Source organism: Bos grunniens, chromosome 3 (assembly GCF_055505025.1).
Source record: "Bos grunniens cultivar Pamir isolate PY7600 chromosome 3, Bosgru_T2T1.0, whole genome shotgun sequence".
In the NCBI taxonomy this organism is placed as follows: domain Eukaryota; kingdom Metazoa; phylum Chordata; class Mammalia; order Artiodactyla; family Bovidae; genus Bos; species Bos grunniens.
In genome coordinates this window covers 93,074,188-93,097,072 of record NC_141167.1, presented here as the reverse complement: position 1 = coordinate 93,097,072, position 22,885 = coordinate 93,074,188, and the positions used below count along the sequence as shown (strand labels likewise).

Genomic DNA, 22,885 nt, shown 5'->3' with positions numbered 1-22,885 from the left:
CTCATACCCATCAGAGTGGCTATTACTGAATACAGAAAAAAATTACAAGTCTTGGAGAGTATGTGGAGGAAAGGGAGCCCTCATACACTTGGTAGAAAGGTAAACTTGCACAGCCACTATGAAAAACAATATGGTTAATTCCTCAAAAATTAAGAATACAACTATATGATCCATATATTTCACTTCTGGGTATTTATGTGAAGAGTACAAAGATACTAATTCAAAAAGATATATGCACCCTTATGTTCATGGCAGCATTATTCAGAATAGCTAAGATATGGAAACAACCTAAAATGTCTATGACTGGATGAATACATAAAGAAGATGGAAAACTACTCAGTCATAAAAAGATGAAATCTTTCCATTTGCAGCAACATGGATGTACCTTGAGGGTATTAAGCTAAGTGAAATAAGTCAGGTGGAGAAAGACAAATAATGTATGATTCCAATCATATGTGGAATATTTTTAAAAATCAAAAGAAACAAAAACAAACAAATAGATACAGAGTACAGATTGGTGGCTACCAGAGGAGAAAGAAGGTTGGTGAGAAGGCAAAATGGGTAAAGGGAGTCAACTGTATGGTGATGGATAGAAACTAGCCTCTTGGTAGTGAGCACACTGTTGTCTATTCAGAAGCTGAATTATAAAGTTGTACACATGAAGCATATAATGCTATAAACTGTTACCTCAATAAAAATATTATTCTATGTGAAAAAGCTAGACCAAAAAAAGTGCATGCCATATAATTGTTTATATAAAATTCTAGAAAATACAAAGTAATCATTAGAGCAAAAGCCAGTTAGTGATTATATGGGGATGGGGAAAGACAAGGAAAAAGACAAGACTGGGATGACAAAGGGGCACAGGAAATTTTTAGGGGTAATATGTACATATTTTTAGGGGTAATAATGTTTTTCTTGATTATGATGATTTCACAGGATATACATTTGCCAAAACCTATCAAATTGTACTCTTCAAACACATGCACCAGTATGTTCTGTACCCCCAAAATTCATACACTGAAGTGCCAACCCCTAGTAACTCTGAATGTGACCTTATTTGGGAAATAGAGCATTGCAGATGAAATCAATTAAGATGAAGTGGGTTAGGTCTCTAGAACAACATCATTTGGTATCCTTATAAAATGGGGAAATTTGGACACAGACATAGGAGCAGGGAGAATGCAATGTGATGATTAAAGTTCCTTGCCACAAGGAACTACCAGAAACTAGGAGATCGGCCTAGAACAGATCCCTTCCCAGCACCTTCGGAGTGGCATGACCCTACCCTCCCAATATTTTACCTTGGACTTCTAACCCCTAGAACTATGAGACAAGAAATTTTTGATGTTTAAGCCATTCCATTGTCATGCTTTTTTATAACACCCTAAAAATCTAATACATGCAGTTAATTATATGTCATTTAAGTGTTAGTCATTCAGTCTTGTCCGATTTTTTGCCACCCCATGGACTGTGACTGTGTAGCCCGCCAGGCTCGTCTGTTCATGGAATTCTCTGGGCAAGAATATTGGAGTGGATTGCCATTTCCTCCTCCAGGGGATCTTTCTGACCCAGGAATTGAACCTGGATCTCCTGCACTGCAGACAGATTCTTTACCATCTGAGCCACCAGGGAAAGCCCATAATTTATAGATTGCTTCAATGTTCACCTTGCTCATGCTCAGTCCTGTCCACCTCTTTGCAACTCTTTGGACTGTAGCCCACCAGGCTCCTCTGTCCATGAGATTTTTCAGGCAAGAATACTGGAATGGGTTGCCATTTCCTTCTCCAAGGGATCTTCCTGACCCAGGGACCAAACTCATGTCTCCTGTGTCTCCTGCATTGCAGGCAATTCTTTACCTGCTGGAAAAAAACTGCCTGCAATGCAGGAGACACAGGAGACATGGATTCGGTTCCTGGGTCAGGAAGATCCCCTGGAGAAGGGAATGGCTACCTACTCCAGTACCCTTGCCTAGAGAGTTCTATGGACAGAGGAACCTGGCAGGTTACAGTCCATGGGGTCGCAAAGAGTCAGACATGACTGAGCGACTAACAGTTAATTGCATGTCAGTCATACCCCCAACAGAGCTGTTTTTAAAATTCCAGTAGATAGAAATAGTCTGTGCCTACTTATCTGGATACATGTTGTATTACTTTTTCACTCTTCCTTTTACTATACTCTTTTGAACATTCTAAACTTTTCTTGCAACAGGGCTTTCCATTTGCTGTTTGCTCATTATGAAGAGCTCTTTCACCATATCTCGAAATGGCTTCCTCATTATTTCCCCAGAAAAGGTTTCCTTGACAACCAAATTTACTGTCTCACACTAGCCCTATCACTTTTTATTCTACCCTCTCATACTTTCTTCATAGCATTTATAAGCTTCTGATATTATATTATTTGTTCACATGTTTTTCTCTGTTTCTCCCTTTCCAAATAGAATATAAGCACCATAAATGGAAGGGCTTATCTGTCATGGTCATCACTGTATCCTCAGAGTTCAAACCAGCCTATTGTATATATGATATGTTCAATAAATATTTATTGAATGCATAAGTGAACATAGAGATGCTAATCTCAGAATGTATAATTTGGTGCATAGAGAGGTTATTAACTGCTTCAATGTTCTATAGATAGTTACAGGAAAAGCCAGGCTAAAGTCCAAGTTTCCTAATATCTTTTTTATTACATTAAAATTTTAACTCACTTTCAAAGGTGAAAAAAAAAAGCCATTCACAATTAGTTTAACAGAGCAGTGACATTGGAATATGGATCAGAGTTACTAATACTTTCCCCTCCTCAAAGAGTAGGTGCTTTTCTACCTTGCAGTATGCTCTAGTTCCATAAAATTCTAAAATCCTATGCAACAGATACTTTTTTAAACATCAGTTTATTCATCTGAACTCTGAGTTATCTATAAGCGTCAAATTACAACAGCCTGCAATTTGAAACAAAATCTGTTTATTAAACTCCTTTTAATGCTCTTTTCTTAAACAATACAGATAATTGATAGCAAGTAGAGCTGGACCTAATGGGCATATTGATCATTTTATTATCTTGGAGCTCCGAAGTGAAGAGACAATTTTGATTTAATATGTATAAAAATTACGTCAATTTGCTGTTCTCTTTTGGTAACCAGTTAAAGCCTCTAATATGTCAGATTTATATGAATTTATGCAAACTTGTTCCATCCATTTGAAAACATTTTTAAAATTAAGGTCATCTATAAATGTTAATAGGAATTGCTAATGTTTTCTGTAATAAAATTTGTAGTGTCATATAGTCAGATTAGTATCAATTTTTCTTTCCTATATATCAAAACTTATTTCTCTAACCCTTAGTATAATATCTTTCATTATATTTTTGTTACTTTATATAACCTCTTGGTAATTAGATATTATTTCTCTGGCTGAATAATATGAGCAGTATTAACTGTACTCACAATAACACGTGTAACCACTTCTCAGCAACTAATCAACAATATGTTATGAATCTCACCAAAAAGTATTTTAACTTCTCTCATCTTTGTTTAGTAGACCTTTTTCTTTAAAAGGAGTTCATAGTATTGTTATCTGTCAAAATCAATAAAAGATTGTTAGCAAATTAATCTGTGGTAGCTAAGGAAAATAAACTAATAATATAGTTAACTTCCTTCACTACATGTGTAAAAAATAATTGAGGTGAAAGAAGCTAGACACACAAAAAATCACATATGACATGATTCTACATATTTGAAATATACAGAATAGGTAAATTCAAAGAGATGGAAAGCAGACTGGTGGCTACTAGGGGCTGGGGGAGTGGAAAATGGGGACTAACGGTAATTAAATGATTTGGAACTAGATAAAGATAATGCTTGCACAACACTGTAAATATATTAAATGCCACAGAACTGTTCATTTTGAAATGTGTATTCAGCTATAATAAAGAAATATTGCCATTTGCAGCAACATAGATGGACCTAGAAAAAGACAAAAATATGATATAACTTACATGTGGAATCTAAAAATAACACAAACAATACTAACAATGTCAAGATCCAAAAATTCTTCACAAGAATTTTAGAAATCAAATTCAATAACATATAAAAAAGGATAATATGTCATGACCAAATGAGATTTATACCAGGAATACAAAGTTGGTTTAACACTCAAAAGTCAATTAATGTAACTCACCATGTCAAGGGACTAAAAACAAAATATATTATTAATCTCAAAATATTCAGAAAAAGTCTTGAGAAAATTCATCATTCATTCATTCATGATAAAAATTTTCAGCAAACTAGTAATATAATGAAATTCTTCAACATGCTAAAAGATATCTATTAATAACATCATCAGTTCAGTTCAGTCGCTCAGTTGTGTCTGACTCTTTGTGACCCCATGAACCGCAGCATGCCAGGCCTCCCTGTCCATCACCAACTCTGGGAGTCCACCCAAACCCATGTCCATCGAGTCAGTGATGCCATCCAACCATCTCATCCTCTGTTGTCCCCTTCTCCTCCTGCCCTCAATCTTTCCCAGCATCAGGGTCTTTTCAAATGAGTCAGCTCTTCGCGTCAGGTGGCCAAAGTATTGGAGTTTCAGCCTCAACATCAGTCCTTCCAATGAACACCTAGGACTTATCTCCTTTAGGATGGACTGGTTGGATCTCCTTGCAGTCCTAGGGACTCTCAAGAGTCTTCTCCAACACCACAGTATCATACTTAAGGTGAAACAACTGGGGAAAAGGCAAGGATGTCCTCTCTCACCATGGGAGTATACAATGTAGTACTAAAAATACTAGCCTGTGTAATAATAAAATAAAAAGAAAAAAAAACATAGAGGTTGAAAAAGTAAAAATGTCTTTATCCACAGATGACATTGACCATCTATGCAGAAAATATAAGGATTTTTGTAAGGAATATACAAAAATGCTATGAGAACTAGTAAGCAGATTTATCAAGGTCACAGGAATCAAGTTCATTAGACAAAAATTTCCACCTCCCTTGGCATCCTTACCTTCCTTCTGCCACAGGGTGTCTGGAGGGTCAGACTATGTTACATACAGACTATGTTACGCTCTCTTTCTGGGTTACTAGTAGGGGGACATCTTCAGGTTCATCTACTTGCTGGTCTGCCAGTTAGCCTGCTTTGACTCCCATGTACCACAAACCATTCCATGAGTCCTCCAAAGCAAATGCAGCTCTTAATAAGGCAAATAATACCTGAATCAGCAGAGCTGGCACCAAAATACCAGTGTTCCAATCCAACCTGGTCTTTCATAATTAGACTCTGGTCACCAATTACTGACCAAAGCTGCCTTGGGTGGCCCTAACATGCTCATTTGTAGGAACTACAGCCTCCAGGTTAACTTCTGTTTTTAAAGGAACTGGAATAAGCAGGTGGGTAATAATAATGGCTGGCTTCCCTGGTGCCTCAGTGGTAAAGAATCCATCTGCCAATGCCTGTCTAATGCAGGAGACACGGGTTCAATCCCTGGGTTGGAAAGATCCCCTGGAGAAGGAAATGGCAACCCACTCCAGTATTCTTGCATGAGAAATCCCAAGGACAGAGGAGCCTGGTGGGCTACAGTCCATGGGGTCACAACGAGTTGGACATGACTTAGTGACTAAAGAACAACAACAATAATAATAGCTACCACAGGCACCAGCTTGGCAATATAGGTTTTCCTGATATATCAAGTACTCCCAGGCTAGGAAGGAGGCTTCTGAGGATAGAGTGAGTTCACAGGGCCAGTCTAGAGCTAGGGAACATCTAAAGTACAAGTCCTCCTTTTTCATTGTCCCTGTTGAATTTTCGCCTTCATGCAGTGAACCAAATTCACTAAAACCTAGTGAAGGCCCCCCTGTCATGGGCATTCATAACATTGATTTCATTAACAAAAATTAGAGATAATAATTATTAGCACTTGCTTTGTGCTAGACACCTTTCAAAATGTCTGTTAACTCATTTTCTCTATTTATAATTATCACCATTTTACAGACCAGAAAGCTGAGCCACAGAGAGATTATTCTGAACTTGAAAGGCAGAGTTAGGACTCCAAACTGAGTCAGCCAAACAAACCCCATACTTTTCACATACACATCATATCCCCTGTGGTTGAAGTAGTTTTGACTTAATTAAACATGATAATTCAATAAACTATATTTGCTATTTAGAGAAGCCCTGATGGCTCAGCAGTAAAGAATCTACTTGCAATGCAGGAGACACAGGTTCAATCCCTGGGTCAGGAAGTTCTCCTGGAGGAGAAAATGGCAACTCACTTCATTATTTTTGACTGAAAAATCCCATGGACAGGGAACCTGGTGGGTTAGTCCAAAGGGTCACAAAGAGTTGGACATGACTGAGCATTCATATTTGCTATCTAGGTGATAAACAGAATGTACAAAAATCTCAGATATTATTATAAGAGCTAGAAAACCTTAAATGTAATAGTTGTTAATCTGGTATAAGTTGAGAGAGGATTTGGCACTATGAACAATTTGTTGTCATTCAGTCACTCAGTCGTGTCCAGCTGTTTGCAGCCCCATGGACTGCAGTATGCCAGGCTTCCCTGTCCTTCACCGTCTCCCAGAGCTTGCTCAAACTCATGTCATTGAGTTGGTGATACCATCTAACCATCTCATCCTCTGTTGTCCCCTTCTCCTGCCTTCAATCTTTTCTAGCATGAGGGTCTTTTCAAATGAGTCGGCTCTTCACATCAGGTGGCCAAAGTATTGGAGCTTCAGCTTCAGCATCAGTCCTTCCAATGAATATTCAGGACTGATTTCTTTCAGAATTGACTGGATTGATCTCTTTGCAGTCCAAGAGACTCTCAAGAGTCTTCTCCAACACCAAAGTTCAAAAACATCAATTCTTTGGCACTCAGCTTTCTTTATGGTCCAATTCTCACATCCATTCATGACTACTGGAACAATATTGTTGACTATGAACAATATTGTTGACAAAGAAATTCTCTACTCTTTGAGACTACATCATTTAATGACTCTCAATTTACTGGAAAAGTCACTGAAAAAAAATTGATGCATTATCCTTTGAAAAATCATAGTTCAGACACAGGCTTCTTTTAACTACAGACAGCCTCATCAAGCAAATAACACAGCAATAATTTTTAAATTAAAATTAATTTGAAAATTATTAGAATAATTAGATGATCTGCACCATAGTTTTATCACTGGTTTTTTGGTTTTGGGGGTTTTTTTTGGCTGCACTGCACAGCATATGGGATCTTATTAGTTCTCTGCCCATGGATGGAACCTGTGCTCTCTGCAGTGGAAGCATACAGTCTCAGCCACTGGACTACCAGGGAAGTCCAGCAACATCTATTAAAATTTTAAATATATATCCCCACAGGCCCATGAACTCCAAACTAATAATTTATCCTATAGAAATGTTCATAGTACATAAAACTGGAAACAAAGAGAAATCCCATTATATCAGTTAAGATAGAATAAGTTTTGCCAATAATAACAACCCTAAACTCACAAGAGCTTAACACCACAAAGTCTTATTTCTTATTCATATTACATGACCATGATGGGCTAATCAAAAAACCTGATTCCATGTAATTTTCACTCACAGACCTAGGATGACAGAGGTTTCATCATTTATAACATCACAAGTTGCTGCAGCAGGAGGAAGAATGTAACAGAGGGTCTTGTGTTATTAACCAAATACTCTGGCACAAAAGTAATGAACGCATATCACTTCTACCTAAAATTGACTGTCCAGAACTTATCGTAAAGCCTTAACAAAGTGAGAGGGAAAGTATAATTTTCTCATGTGCCTGGCAAGAGATAATAACTGGATATACCTGATCATAAATCTCTATCATACTTGAGTAAACAGCTGAATTATGGTTCTACCATGAAATATTACTCAGCAATTTAAAAGAATGAATTGGAACTATATCATGTTTTGGAGATATTTCCATGAGATAATGAATTGAGTAAAGCAAAACTCTGAAAAGTACACATTATCTCATTTTTATAAATTAGTGGGGAACCCTGCCATATACAGAGGAAGAAAGATGGGGGGAAAGAAAGCAGAAGGATAAAATGAGGCACTAAGAATTTGTATGATTATGTTTAGGCACTGAGAAGGCCATGGCACCCCATTCTAGTACTCTTGCCTAGAGGATCCCAGGGATGGGGGAGCCTGGTGGGCTGCCGTCACACAGAGTGTGACCTGGTGGGTCACACAGAGTCGGACATGACTGAAGTGACTTAGCAGCAGCAGAAGGTTATACATATGAATATAGAAACTAAGTCATTTTTATCTTTTCCTTATAATTTTGACTGTTTTTATAGGCCTCAAAACACTGATCTGTTGAAATTAAATGAAGTTTTCACTTCCCCCCAGCTCTAAACTCTGATTTCATAACTTAAATAATAAATCTTATCTATCTCTATTTGTCATTTCCTATTTCTAACCCACAGTTACCTGCTACTGATTAAAGTTCTTGATGTACTACTACAGCTTGTTGACTATTAATTACACTGAATTCAGGTTGCCTGAACTATGAATAATTTATTTTTAACCTTTATATCAACCAAAGCAGCTTCCTCTTTTACATCATTAATTTACATTTACTTGAAATGAGATATTTTATTACTGCTTAAGTAATCAAGTTAGGATATTTTTCTTAGGAAAGGTATTAGATCTAATCTAAAAGTCTGTAACTTAAATTTTCAGTCTAAGAAATATTCCTATCTCTCACCTAGACTATTTTAATATCGTCAATAACCTCACTTGTACTGATTTACATTATCTAATGATCTTTCTAAAACAAAAATCTTTTTCAAGTAGGAGAATAAATGATAGACTTGGAAACCATATACTTTATATTCATTCGTAAAATTTTAAAATATATTTTAAGGAATAAAGTCTTAATTTCCTTGCTTAACCTCTATTCCATCTTCCATAAAAAAATGTCCAAGCTTTGCAACATAATATACAACCTCCTATATGAAGAGACCATGGTCTGGGTATACTAATTACTCTTCATCATTCATATTACATTGTATATATTGCTATTTCTTCCACTTTGATTTCCTCTTGTCCTTAGACACCTGTAGAATTTCTATTTATGTCCAAAATCCATCTCTTCCAGAAGGCCTTCTCTGAAGTCAAGACGTGAAATTATCCTGTATGTCTCTGTATCTTTTGTACTTATATTCATTTGTTTACACTTTTATTTTTGCTACTTTTGCTAATGCAAAAGTCACTGAGAGTAGGTACTGTGTATCATATAGACAATTCCCAATCCAACTATTTATTCTATACTTTCAAGTATTACTACTCAGAAATATATGACACAGAATAATCCTTTCTTGAATCACTTTGTTCTTTAGGTTTCCATCATCATTTACACTTCGTCTCCCTTATTGGTCTTTAGAGCAACTTCACTATTGCTTGACCATGTCCCAGTAACCCCAAGGCTCAGTATTAACTCCTTTCCCTTCTATAACTACACACTCACTATCTGTAAAGAGAGTGTATTCAATTCTGTGCTTTAAATAGCATATTTATGCCAATGATTACTAAATACTGACTCTTCTGGAAAACTCTAGATTCATTTGTCCAGTGACACTCTTAACATCTCTACTTAGACATATAAGTTACCTCAAATATTACATGGTCCAAAACAGAACTTCAAAACCCAATCTTTCACCTTTCCTTTCTTTCACCTCATCCTTACTTCCAACCAAACTGTCAGTACTGACAGCATATCTTTTTGGTTCCACTATCAAAATATATCCAAAATATTAACCTTTGAGTCCTACACCCTTGCTCAATTTAGTATGGCTAATATATGCTCTTTTTACAGCCCAAATTTGGCTGAGGCTCCCTCAGCCCATGCTTCTGGTGGAGCATATGGCCTGTAGACACATTAAAGTACCCATTTTTGCTTCAAAGCTTACATACCATTCACTTAAGATCCATAACCTGTGAACTATTTCTGTAAAAACAGTAATTCATGTAAAAGCAAGGCTACCAAAGGCTATAATGATCCACTAAGTGAAAATTCCTATGGGGCCATTGTCCAGAACAGGACCACCACCACCACACCAGACATCAGTATTAGGATGTTATTTGGCTCCCCCAAATTCCACTCATTTTTTCTCAAAGTATACAGCCTATTTATCAAAATACAGGGATTTGATAATGCTCTACTGAATTAAATCTATCCCCTCATTAGAGGACCTTTAATCTGCAGGGCAAAGTCTGCCCTGTAAAACATTCAGCACAGAGCAGGTCACACACCTCCTGCAAGAAGTTTCATGCCGAAAAGAGTAGAAGGCCAGGTCCCTTGGGCCCAATTTTTCTAAACTCATCAGTCATATTAAATCACTCCTTCAAAGAGTGATTGAAGGGCAGGAAGAATTTCCTACCAACCTAAAAATGGGCTATGACAAAAACCTTCTTATAATAACATCTAAACTACACTCACTTTTTAAAAAGGTATTAAACATTATATAATTTGCTTGTAAAAATTTTATAATAATTATAAATTTTCCAATTGTTTACTAATACTAGTCAAAATTCTTATATAAGTTTTTTGTGAGATATTTTTTATGAGATTACCACAAATGAGTATATTGATCTTTTAATTTAGAATGATATATTAATTTTCTTACTCTGATGTTTACTCTAAAACTACAAACAATAGCATCAGTCTAAATTTTATTCTGGACTTGGTTGTCAAAACTCTCCAGAGCTCAGAACAGAAAAGAAAAATATAGGCTACTTACTATAACAACATACTTTGAGAAAATTTTCTAATTTTCTAATATTTGATCTTTTTTTTTGTTTTTTTTTTTTAAATATATTTATTTAATTGGAGGCTAATTACTTTACAATATTGTAGTGGTTTTGCCATACATTGACATGATCTTATTTTTAAATCATGCATTAAAAATTTTGGTTCTGAAGTTTTACTTACTATAAGAATCATCAGTATGATATGTAAGTTTTCCTTAAGTATATATTACATTTTTATTTAATCAATTCAACAGATATTGAATAACTACCATGGGCCAGGCATTGTTCTAAGTACTCAGGGTGCATCAATAAATGAAGCAGACAAAAATCCCTGACTTTTAAAGTTTACATTCTAGTCAGTGAAGACAATAAATAATAAACATACTAAGTGAAGTATATAGTGTGTTAGAACATATGTGCCATGAAGGGAAAAAGCAGTGTGAGGGGAATGAGAAGTACTGGAGTTAGGAGGAAATTTCCAAGGAGCATGCCCGGCATGTTCAAAGAATAGCAAGAAGCAATCATTCAAAACATAAGAGCCTAATTAACTTATTTTTAAATTAATAGCAAGGAAGAACATTTAAAAATTTAAAGAATGTCAACTAATTGTGACAGACTAGTCTTTCATCTGACCTTTCTCCCTAATCTCCTGAGACATAACTAGAAATGGGTCACAGTCTGTCTTGAAATTAAGTGTGGCCATATGATTTGGTTCCAGAAAGTAGAATGTGGGTGGAGGTGATGTACTCTATTTCAAATCTGGGTCATTAAAAGCTTTCCACGTGAATCCTTCATGGTATCTCCCCTTTGGCAACAACCTTAGAAGCAAGTTGTTGAAGATGACAGAACTAGATGTTGGAAGGAGCCAGGGTTCCTAAATAACTGTCTGGAGAAATGCTTCTTACTAAATAGAAACATTTATGTTGGACTTTAGACAAGCTAGAAGTTAATGATTAGCCAGAGAAGCTACTGTTAACAACATACAAATCTTGTTTTATTTTAAAATATCTGAAAATACATAGTAGCTTCAAATGTGAGTATCATGTTATCAAGACTAATAATCCTCCAAAGAAAATACTTATTCAGGAGGCTATAGTTTCAATTAAAGTTTCTAGATCAAAAGTTCGAAATCCTAAGACTATATAACCAGTTTTCAGAGTATAGTTATACAAATTGAAGGAGGAATGTAATTTCTGTAATATTTATAGCATTTCCCCATCATAAGGAAATTAAAATTCTACTGCACCAAATTTGTTATAGACAACTTTAAGACTATTTTGTCCATCTGGCAATTGTTTTTATAAAGTTCATTTACTCCCTTACTTTATGAGTCTTTCATACCTACTCTTCTTTTCACAATTTACAACACTTTCTCCTTAACCTTCATTCTCAATGGGTGATTTTAATTCCGACTTCACTAAGAAAACTGAAGCTATAAAATCAAAAGTTCTACGAATTTCTATCCACCACCATCTTGTGATATACATGGTTCCTTTTCTCTTGTTATTATGTTTCTCTTGTTTCTCATCAGTTCAGTTCAGTCCCTCAGTCGCGTCAGATTCTTTGCAACCCCATGAATCGCAGCATGCCAGGACTCCCTGTCCATCACCAACTCCTGGAGTTCACTCAGACTCTTGTCCATAGAGTCAGTGATGCCAACCAGCCATCTCATCCTGTTGGTTCTGTCTATTCTCCTAGCTAAAGTGTTAGTCACTTGGTCACATCCGATTCTTTGTGATCCCACAGACTATAGCCTGCCAGGCTCCTCTGTCCATGGAATTAAAAATTCTCCAGGCAAGAATACTGGAGTGGATTGCCATTCCCTTCTCCAGGGGATCTTTCTGACCCAGGGAGCGAACCCGGGTCTCCTGCATTGCAGGCAGATTCTTTACCATCTGAGCCACCAGGGAAGCACTTTAATCTCCCACCATATGTGATCACTTTTCCCTATTACAGGCCATTCTACCAAAAAATCTTCTTTCTCTTTGGTATAACCATTTCCTATCATCCTGAATCTTTCCCTAATTAAACTTGCTATTAATTCTTATATCTTTTTTAAAAAGAATCTTCTTTTGACTCACTTCCATGTCAAGTGGACATTGTGGACATGTCATTAATCTTCCAAGTATAACTTCTTGAGTTTCTTACTTTTGATGAAGATAGCTGTCTCTACCTTTTCCCTTCCTTTGCTTAAGGAAGTAGTCAAATTCCACTTCACTGAAACTGCCATGTGCTAAGTTGCTTCAGTCGTGTCCAACTCTTTGTCCAAATGTAAGCGCTAGAAGATAAGGCTTATTTTTTCTGTTTCATTCACTGTTATATTCCCAGTATCTAGAACTGTGCTTAAGTCTTAGTGTGGTACATGTGTGCTCAGTCATGTCAGATTCTTTGTGACCCTATGGACGTGTAGCCCGCCAGACTCCTCTGTCCAGGGGATTTTCCAGGCAATACTGGAGTGGGTTGCCATACCCTTCTCCAGGGGATCTTCCCAACCCAGGTACTGAACCCGACTCTCTTAAGTTTCCTGCATTGGCAGGGGAGTTTTTACCACTAGTGCTACCTGGGAAGCCTGAAACTGCCATTGTTCAGATTAACAAAGACCTCCACATTAATGACACACTAATCAATTTTACCTTACCTTCGAGCAGCATTTAACACAATTTATCACTCTTCTTTGAAATACCTTCTTGCTAGACTTCACTATTACCCTAGCTAATCCTTTTATGGTTCCTTCTCATCTTTGATCTCTTCTCTTTCCTAGGTATAGTCATGCTCACAACTGTACATATTCTCATCCACTCTGATAGCTTTAAATATGCTGCTAACTCCCAAATTTATATCACTACCCTGGATCTGTCTCTAAGCCTGCTTAACTACTTCTATTTGGATGTCTAATATGCATTTTAGACTTAACATGTCCAAAATTGTATTGCTTGGCCCTTTTTATTATATCCCACATCTAATCTTCAAATAGATCTAGACATTGACTTCTTTATTCCTCTGCTGCTCTCACCTTTGTTCAAGCCACTACAATCTCTCATGTGCATTATTAAAATAACTAGTTTTCCTCTGTCCTCTTTTCAAAATCTGTTCTCAATACAACAGTCAGAAAGAGCTTTATTTTTAAAACATAAGTCAGATCATGGTCTTTGCTCAGAAATGTCATATCATACTCAGAGTAAAAGCCAAAGTTCTTTCAATAGCCTAAAGCATTATATAATCTGTCCACCCAAATTCTCTATCCTGTTAAATACAGGCCTTTTCTACTTTATACCCTTCTTTTGCTCATTGTCCTCTACCCACACTGGCCTCCTTGCTGCTTCCCAGATACACTAAGCACATTTCCACCTCTGGGCCTTTATACTTTTTGTTCTTTTTATCAAGAATGTTATCCTCATGATAGCCACAGTTTCACTATTCATCAGCTCTTCAAATGTCATTTCAGTATGGGTCACTCTACATAAAATTTCAAGTCTTTTCAACACTCTCTAATACTCTTGTTTTATTTCTTCTTAGCAATTATCCTTAACTAATATACTATGTGTTTATATATTTTATTTATATTTTCCCTGTAAAATGTAAGCTCTGGAAGAAGGGAAGTCTTATTTTTGTTATATCCCCAGTATCTAGAACTGTACTTAAGTCTTAGCGTGGTACATATGTGCTGAGTCATGTCTGATTCTTTATGACCTTCCTCTTCCAGGGGATCTTCCCAACCCAGGGATCAAATCCATGTCTCCTGCTTCTCCTGCGTTGCAGGTGGATTCTTTACCACTGAACCAGATACTCAATAAATATTTGCCAAATGAATGTTGAATAAATGAAGTATTTTAGGAAGTCGTATCAGGAGAATCTTTTTTCTTGCATAAAGCCATCTGTCAATTTTATCAACAGATAAATCAAAGCTGCTTCAGACTGTGAAACAAATAAAATGACCTCAAGATTTGAAAAATAAATAATACTAACAAAGTTATGATTAGCTGCTCAGGCGACCTCACAGAAACAATGAGAAGTATTTATGTGAATCCAAAATATTTTAATAGTAAAGAATAAACAGTATATCTCAACAACGTGTTCCTAGTGTTCAATGGACAGTTTTATAAGTGCGAAAACTTAGCCAAAATAGTTTTCATCAATTCAAGAAAAGGTAAAACCAAAACAGTCATCTAATTATCTGAACAGAATTACACATTTTTAAGTAACAATGTGGTTATTTCCCATTTAGGCTGATACATTAAAATATAAAGAAACAAATTATTTACAAATCAAAAGTCTTAATTTCAGAATATGTTTGGCTCTTTAGAAAATAAGAATTAAAAACTTAACTATAAATTTTATGTTATAGGCTCCTTAATCACACTGATTTTCTGAAATTAAACAAACAGCTTTTCTGCTTCCTTTAGTTTTTGTTTCCTATTCATCTTAGCAATTACAGCCCAACGGTCCTCCTGCGTTTTCCTCATAGTTTCAGACTTCTGCATAGATCCAGGAGTCGTTAGAGATGAAGGAGTCTGGATAGAAAATAAAGTCATAATATGTTTAACCCAAAAAAAAAAAAAAAGAATTAAATCCAGCTTTTGAAATTTGCTTTCCAAAATAACTACCTTTTTTGGCGTTCTGACACAAAGATGAGAAATTGGTGGATTATTATCCTTGCATAGTTTTCTCAGTGTCTCTTCCTCTGAAACCATGCTCTTAAAGAAAAATATAAAAATATAATTTGGAGGCTGCCACCATTAATATTATATTATAAAATTTTTGTCTATATTCCACATATGAGAATGAAATGGAAGAGTATAAAGAGGAAGAAAAAAAGAGGGGGTGGGGAAGGAGAAAGAAGAGGAAAGAAAATTTAAAAGCCTGAAGGAAGAAGACAATGACAAACTAAACTCAGTCTGCCAGACAAGGAAATCCGATTTTGATTCTACTAACCATACATCTAAAGGGTTATGTAGAATACAAGATGTATATGAATAGTGTTTTTCTACTGATTTCTATTTAAGTTTCACTTTCCCCACTCTTTTTCCCAGCCTTTTTATTCAAACATGCTTAGGCCTTATAATAAGCATTCATAATCCTATAAAAATGATGTCAATTATCAATTTCTGAATATTTTCCCAAGTAATAATAGCTAACAGTTATTTAGTTCTTTCTTTATGTCAGGCACTGTTTTAAGCACTTAGCATATTTTAACTGGTTTTAATCCTTACAACATTTTTATGATCTATATATACTATTATTATCCTCATTTTAAAGGTGAGGAAATGAGACACACAAATATTAAGTAACTTGCCCAAGACTATACAGCTAGTAAGAGACAGAGCCAGGATTAAAATCCAGGTAGGCTGGCTCCAGAATCCATTTTCTTAATGAACATGTAACATAAATTTAGTCAGAAGCAAACAGTTCACAATATCTTTTCCTGCTTATTAAAGTCACATTTAATACAAATTTCAGAAGGTTCATGGATGAAAATATTCAATCATTTTCATAAATTCTAAGATTTCAGCAGAATTCACTAAGTCACAAAATTTCTCTTTGTTCTTGAACAGGTTTAGGCAATTTGTGTATTACAAGTATTTTTTCCATTTTTTAATTTCTTCTAGGTTATCTAATTTGTTGGCATATAATTGTTTACAGTACTCTATCTCTAAAAGGTTGGTAATAACATCTCCAATTATATTTCTGACTTAAGTTACTCGATTTTTTTGTCAGTCAAGCTAAGATTTGTCAACTTAATTGACCTTTTCAAAGAAATAAATTTTGACTTCATTCATTTTCTCTGTTTTCTTTTCCCTAATTTGTTTATCTCCATTCTTATTATTTCTCTCCTCTGTCACCTTTGGGTTTAATCTGATCTTCTTTTTCTAGTTCTTTCAGGTAAAAAGTTAGTTTATTGATTTTTTTTCTTTTTCAGTGTAGGAATTTAGAGCTATACATTTCCCTTAGAGCGCTGGTTTTTCTGTCTCACATAAGTTTTGGTGTATTGTGTTTTCACTTTCATTCATCTCTAAGTTAAATTCCCCTTGTGTTTTCTTCTCTGATCCATTGGTTATAAGCGTATTAATTCTCACAAATTTGTGAATTTTCTAGTTTTCCTTCTCTTTCTGATCTCTAACTTCATCTCTTTGTATTCAGAGAAGATAATTTATATATGATGCCTAGTTTTTTAAATCTACTGAGATTTGTTTTGGGACCTATATGGTCTATCCTGGAGAATATCCATGTACAGTTGGGAAGAATGTGTATTCTTTTGTTGAACTGAATGTTCTATATGTGTCTATTAAATCTATTTGGTGTGTGTTGTTCCAATCTTATTTCCTTATTTATCTTCTGTCTAGTTGTTTTACCCATTATTGAAGGAGAGGTATTGAAGTATCCAACTATTAATGTATAACTGTCCATTTCTTCAATTCTATAAAGCTTTGCTTCATATATTTTAAGGGTATGTTATTAGGTGTATAAATGATTAAAATTGTCATAACTTCTTGCTATACTGAACCTCTTATTTACATATAATGTCTTTGTTTCTTGTACTTTTTGATTTAAAATCTATTTTGTCAGATATTGGTAAAACCAACCCACCTCTTTTTGGGTTACTATTTGCATATCTTTTTCCATCCTTTCACATTTAGCCAATTTGAAGCTAACATGAGTCTCTTTTTGTTTATTGGAGTATATAATCCTCCAAATATACATTGTAAATTACTCATATGTAAGTAATTACTGATAAAGAGAGACTCAGTTCAGTTCAGTCGCTCAGCTCTTTGCAACCCCATGAATCTTTGATATTCATTTCCTATATGCTTTATAGATGTTTTGTTTTGTTTTGATTCGGTTTTGGTCACTCATTTCCTCTATTATTACCTTCTTTTCTGTCTAGGTAAAATTTTTGGTAGCAAAATGTTTTGATTTCCTTCCCATTTCCTTTTGTGTATATTCTATGCTTTTGTGGTTACCATAGGGATTACATATAACAACCAAACATTATAGTAACCTAATTTGAATTTATACTAACTTCAATAGCCTACACAAACAGCTCCATTTTCCTTCTGTTACTGATGTCACAATTATATCTTCATATATTGTGTGCCCAGCAATATAGATAAATTAAGCATTAGCTTTTAAGTTATGTAGAAAATAAAAAGTAAAGTTAGAAACCAAAATTACAATCATTTCAGCTTTTATAATTTCCCATGTATTTGACTTTATCAAAGACCTTTAATTTCATGTGATAATTATAACTGATAAAGCCTATTGTGAAATGTCTTCTTAGATAATTTAAACTGTAATAGTATAAATAAAATACTGTAGTGTTCATGGTGTTACAAAGTTGTGATGCTACTTTTAAAAATGACATGAAATCATGAGTTATTCCAAATCTCAGATAAGTTAAGAAACTAGCCTAAATTCAGAGAAAAACAGTATGAATTCTAGACCTAGTATCTCTAATTCCAGAGCTCATGCTCTTTCTACTAATTCTCATCACTTTTTTAAATATCTTGACTTCAGTTTTACCTGGAAATTACTGTGTACAATGACATACATAGGCCATGGAGTTGGATAGTTGGTGTTCAAATTTTGGCTCCATGACTTTCTAATTATGTGATATTGGAAAAGTACCAGTGTGACTCAGTTTCCTCATCTGTAAAATGAGAATAAGAACTCTGTCTCTACTTCTAGAGTGTTAGATTGTTTTAAGAAATAACTGAAGTATTCTGTGTAAAGTTTTTGCAGTAGTGCCTGGTTCACAGTCTTAATTATTATCTATAAAACAAAGAGATACTAGAGTAGAAATTTTCTTTAAATTAACTTAAATAATTACAATTTTAAGATTACAGCTATTTATTATTCTAGAACAAATGAAAGCAGAAGTCTCAAAGCAGTATAAAAGCTTGAAGAATCTCATAGTTATGAGTTGCAATAATAAAACAAATGGCTTTAATTACAATTTTTTAATTAAGAATCTTTGGTAAATTGCTCCATTTTGTATAATGAGGTTAATCTGGTTTTAAACTAAATGAGTATAAGTTTAATTATTCTTAATAGATTATTATTATACCTTTAGAAAATAATGATATGTATGAAGTAGGGAGTAACTGGTCATACAAACTGCCAGAGGAACTATCCTCCTTAACATGCCATTTTTAACACATTAACTCTTTAAGAATCATAGAAATGTTATTGTTTTCAATCAATAAGTGGTATAAAATTAAAGAAAACATTTATAATAGGCAAAATCAAGAGAAGTCCTGAACAACAAATTTGGCTGCAGCAAGATTAAAGGTATTCAGTGGGCCTCAAAAAGAAAAAGGCAAAGAAAATAACACTCTTCTGGAAAACAAGAGAATTAGTCATCTCAAATACCAACTATGTCATATCAAGGATTTCAAAATGTCCTGTTTTCTGAAGTTGATAAAGATTTTTCTAACCCTAAATTTTAAAATGCTGCAAAAGCAGAGAGTCCTATATTATAGATTTTCACTTCTTTTCAGTATTGCAGTAATAGATACTATGCACATATATTATACACATATATCAAGAAATAATATAGAAATATAATAATGTAAACAATAAATGCTGATTATTTGTAATAATTTTACCAAAAGATCGGTAGTTTCTGAACTATCCGAATTAACATCAAACTCAAAGACCATTTTTCTCTTTTTACTATTACTTTCTTCAATGGGTACATTCTTGTTTCCTCTTTGCTGAATTTTTAGTTTTGTTGGTGTTTTCACAGTATATGCCTATCCAAAATAAAAAAAAAACAAAACATTATCCCATCAAATAAAACATATATTGTTAATAAAGGCAGGTTGAGTCTTTAACAATCAATAGTAACTCTCCATTATTATTGGCATGTGTATGAAGTAGAAATTTTGGATAAGAATTTAATTCAGAAGTTTTTAATAAAATAATGGGGGAGAGGGAGCGAGAGGAGAAAGGAAGGATGGGAGAGACACTCCAGCTTCAGTAGCCAACAACCTTAAGAGAGACTTTAACATTTCGAACAATGATTAAGAACAAAGGACTGAGAGCTTTTATTACTACATAAAAATCCTGATTTATAAGAAAGCAAGTTTGCTCATGTTTTGTTGATAAAGTAATTCCATTAGTCAATGTTTAGTATTCCATATTATCCTGTAATATGTAAGTTTTATAATTTTTAAAAATTGTCTTTAAAAAGTAAGGTCACTGATATCAGCAAGAATGGCAGAGTAAAACTCGAAAAATTTGCTCTTCCACAAAGCAATAAAAATGCCAGTAAAAGTGGTCAAAATCAATTTGTTTATAACTGTGGAAATTAACAAAAAGCTTGCCACAACCTAAAGAGTTGTTTCTTTTTTTTAAATGGCTGAACCTCTGTAAGAAGAGCAAAACTAGCAGTGCCTGAACTCTTCCTCATCTCATCCCCTGCTCTCTTAAAAAGTACATTCCTGGTCCAGCCTGGCAGCCAATGAACAGAGCAAAACACACTTGGGAGCTCTTTCAAAATTTTATGCTAAAAAAGTTGTCAATATTTGACCTGTCTAGTGGCTCAGATGGTAAAGCATCTGCCTGCAATGCTGGAGACCCGGGTTCGATCCCTGGGTTGGGAAGATCTCCTGGAGAAGGAAACGGCAACCCACTCCAGTACTCTTGCCTGGAGAATCCCAAGGACGGAGGAGCCTGGTAGGCTACAGTCCATGGGGTCGCAAAGAGTCGGGCACGACTGAGCAACTTCACTTTCACTCATTTAGTGATTCTCTAGACAATTTCATTTACAGGGCTGAATTTGACTCAACTTGGAGCTCACTCAGTTAAAGGGGAAAAAAAGGAAAAAAGCTTTCTCCTCAATGTTTATGGAGTTGTTGTTTTTTGTTATTCAGTGGCTAAGTCATGTCTGACTCTGGGAGCCCATGGGCTGCAACATGCCAGGCTTCCCTGTCCTTCACTATCTCCTGGAGTTTGCTCAAACTCATGTTCATTGAATAAGTGATGCCATCCAACCATCTCATCCTCTGTCACCCCCTTCTCCTCCTGCCCTCAATCTTTCTGGCATCAGGGTCTTTTCCAATGAGTCAGCTCTTTGCATCAAGTGGCCAAAGTATTGAAGCTTTAACAGTTACAAACAAGCGTTTTAACTTCAGTCCTGTCACTTCATGGCAAATAGAAGGGGAAAAAATGGAAGCAGTGACAGATTTAATTTTCTTGGGCTCCAAAGCACTGCCGATGGTGACTGCAGCCATTAAATTGAAAGACACTTGCTCATTAGAAGGAAAGCTATGACAAGCCTAGATAGCGTATTAAAAAGCAGAGACATCACTTTGCCAACAAAGGTCCATCTAGTCAAAATTATGGTTTTTCCAGTAGTCATGTATGGATGTGGAATTGAACCATAAAAAAGGCTGAGCACCAAAGAACTGATGCTTTCGAACTGGAGAAGACTCTTCAGAGTTCCTTGGACTACAAGGAGATCAAACCAATTAATCTGAAAGAAAGTTCAGTTCAGTTCAGTTGCTCAGTCATGTCCGACTCTTTGCGACCCCATGAATTGCAGCACCCAGGCTTCCCTGTCCATCACAACTCCCGGAGTTTGCTCAAATTCATGTCCTTTGAATCAGTGATGCTATCCAACCGTCTCATCCTCTGTTGTCCCCTTCTCCTCCTGCCCTCAATCTTTCCCAGCATCTGGGTCTTTTCCAATGAGTCAGTTCTTCACATCAGGTGGCCAAAGTATTGGAGTTTCAGCTTCAGCATCAATCCTTCCAATGAATATTCAGGACTGATTTCCTTTAGGATGGACTGGTTGGATCTCCTTGCAGTCCAAGGGACTCTCAAGAGTCTTCTCCAACACCACAGTTCAAAAGCATCAATTCTCTGGTGCTCAGCTTTCTTTATAGTCCAACTCTCACATCCATACATGACTACTGGAAAAACCATAGCTTTGACTAGATGGACTTTTGCTGGCAAAGTAATGTCTCTGCTTTTTAATACACTGTCTAGGTTTGTCATAGCTTTTCTTCCAAGGAGCAAGCATCTTTTAATTTCATGGCTGCAACCACCACCTGCAGTGATTTTGGAGCCCAAGAAAATAAAGTCCATCACTGTTTCCACTGTCTCCCCATCTATTTGCCATGAAGTGATGGAACTGGATGCCATGATCTTGGTTTTCTGAATGTTGAGTTTTAAGCCAGCTTTTTCAATCTCCTCTTTCACTTTCATCAAGAGGCTTTTTAGTTCTTCTTCACTTTCTGCCATAAGGGTGGTGTCATCTGCATATCTGAGGTTATTGATATTTCTCCCAGCAATCTTGATTCCAGCTTGTACTTCATCCAGCCTGGCATTTTGCATGATGTACTCTGCATATAAGTTAAATAAGCAGGATGACAACATACAGCCTTGACGTACTCCTTTCCCAATTTGGAAGCAGTCTATTGTTCCATGTCCAGTTCTAACTGTTGCTCCTTGACCTGAATACAGATTTCTCAGGAGGCAGGTAAGGTGGTCTGGTATTCCCATTTCTTTCAGAATTTTCCACAGTTTGTTGTGATCCACACAGTCAAAGGCTTTGGCATAGTCAATAAAGCAGAAATAGATGTTTTTCTGGAACTCTCTTGCTTTTTCAATGATCCAGCGGATGTTGGCAATTTGATCTCTGGTTCCTCTGCCTTTTCTAAATCCAGCTTGAACATCTGAATAAAATCAACCCTAAATATTCATTGGTAGGATTGATGCTGAAGCTGAAGCTCCAATACTTTGGCTACCTGATGTGAATATCCAACTCATTGGAAAAGACCCTGATGCTAGGAAAGACTGAGGGCAGGAGAAGGGGGAACCAGAGGATGAGATGGTTGGATGCCATCATAAACTCAATGGACATGAACTTGCACAAATTCCAGGATACAGTGAAGGACAGGAAAGTTTGATGTGCTGCAGACCATGGGATTGCAAAGAGTTAGATATGATTTAGCAACCTAACAACAATTCTTTAATAGAGATCATTTCATATTTTGAATAATAAAATAATAGATACAACAAGATAATTTCATATAATAGCCTTGCTATGTACTTTACTAGTTTTCATAATTTCCATGAGGTGGATAATACTGTACATATAATTCAATATATATAAT

At 35.5% G+C, this 22,885-nt stretch overlaps 1 protein-coding gene and 1 long non-coding RNA gene across 23 annotated transcripts in view; one reads left to right on the top strand and one right to left on the bottom strand.

Moving 5' to 3' along the window:
• The window catches only part of LOC147376121 (uncharacterized), a 49,756-nt gene that overhangs the window by 21,010 nt on the left and 5,861 nt on the right, over positions 1-22,885 (top strand). For 2 of the 4 annotated variants that reach the window (XR_015160763.1, XR_015160762.1), the window contains one exon: positions 14,470-14,833. The exons of the other annotated variants lie outside the window; for them this stretch is intronic. This is a non-coding gene — a long non-coding RNA (uncharacterized LOC147376121). Of the gene's footprint in view, positions 1-14,469; positions 14,834-22,885 lie in introns of those variants that run through there. 4 annotated transcript variants of the gene reach the window in all.
• The window catches only part of SYCP1 (synaptonemal complex protein 1), a 144,782-nt gene continuing 136,678 nt past the window's right edge, over positions 14,782-22,885 (bottom strand). For 14 of the 19 annotated variants that reach the window (XM_086392007.1, XM_086392021.1, XM_086392008.1 and 11 more), the window contains 3 exons: positions 19,370-19,516; positions 15,371-15,460; positions 14,782-15,277 (listed from right to left, as the gene is read on the bottom strand). In XM_086392007.1, coding sequence (XP_086248133.1) covers positions 15,140-15,277; positions 15,371-15,460; positions 19,370-19,516 — 375 coding nt within the window. In that variant the 3' untranslated portion in view covers positions 14,782-15,139. The remainder of the gene's footprint in view (positions 15,278-15,370; positions 15,461-19,369; positions 19,517-22,885) is intronic. The other 5 variants (XM_086392019.1, XM_086392020.1, XM_086392023.1 and 2 more) reach the window with 1 other exon arrangement.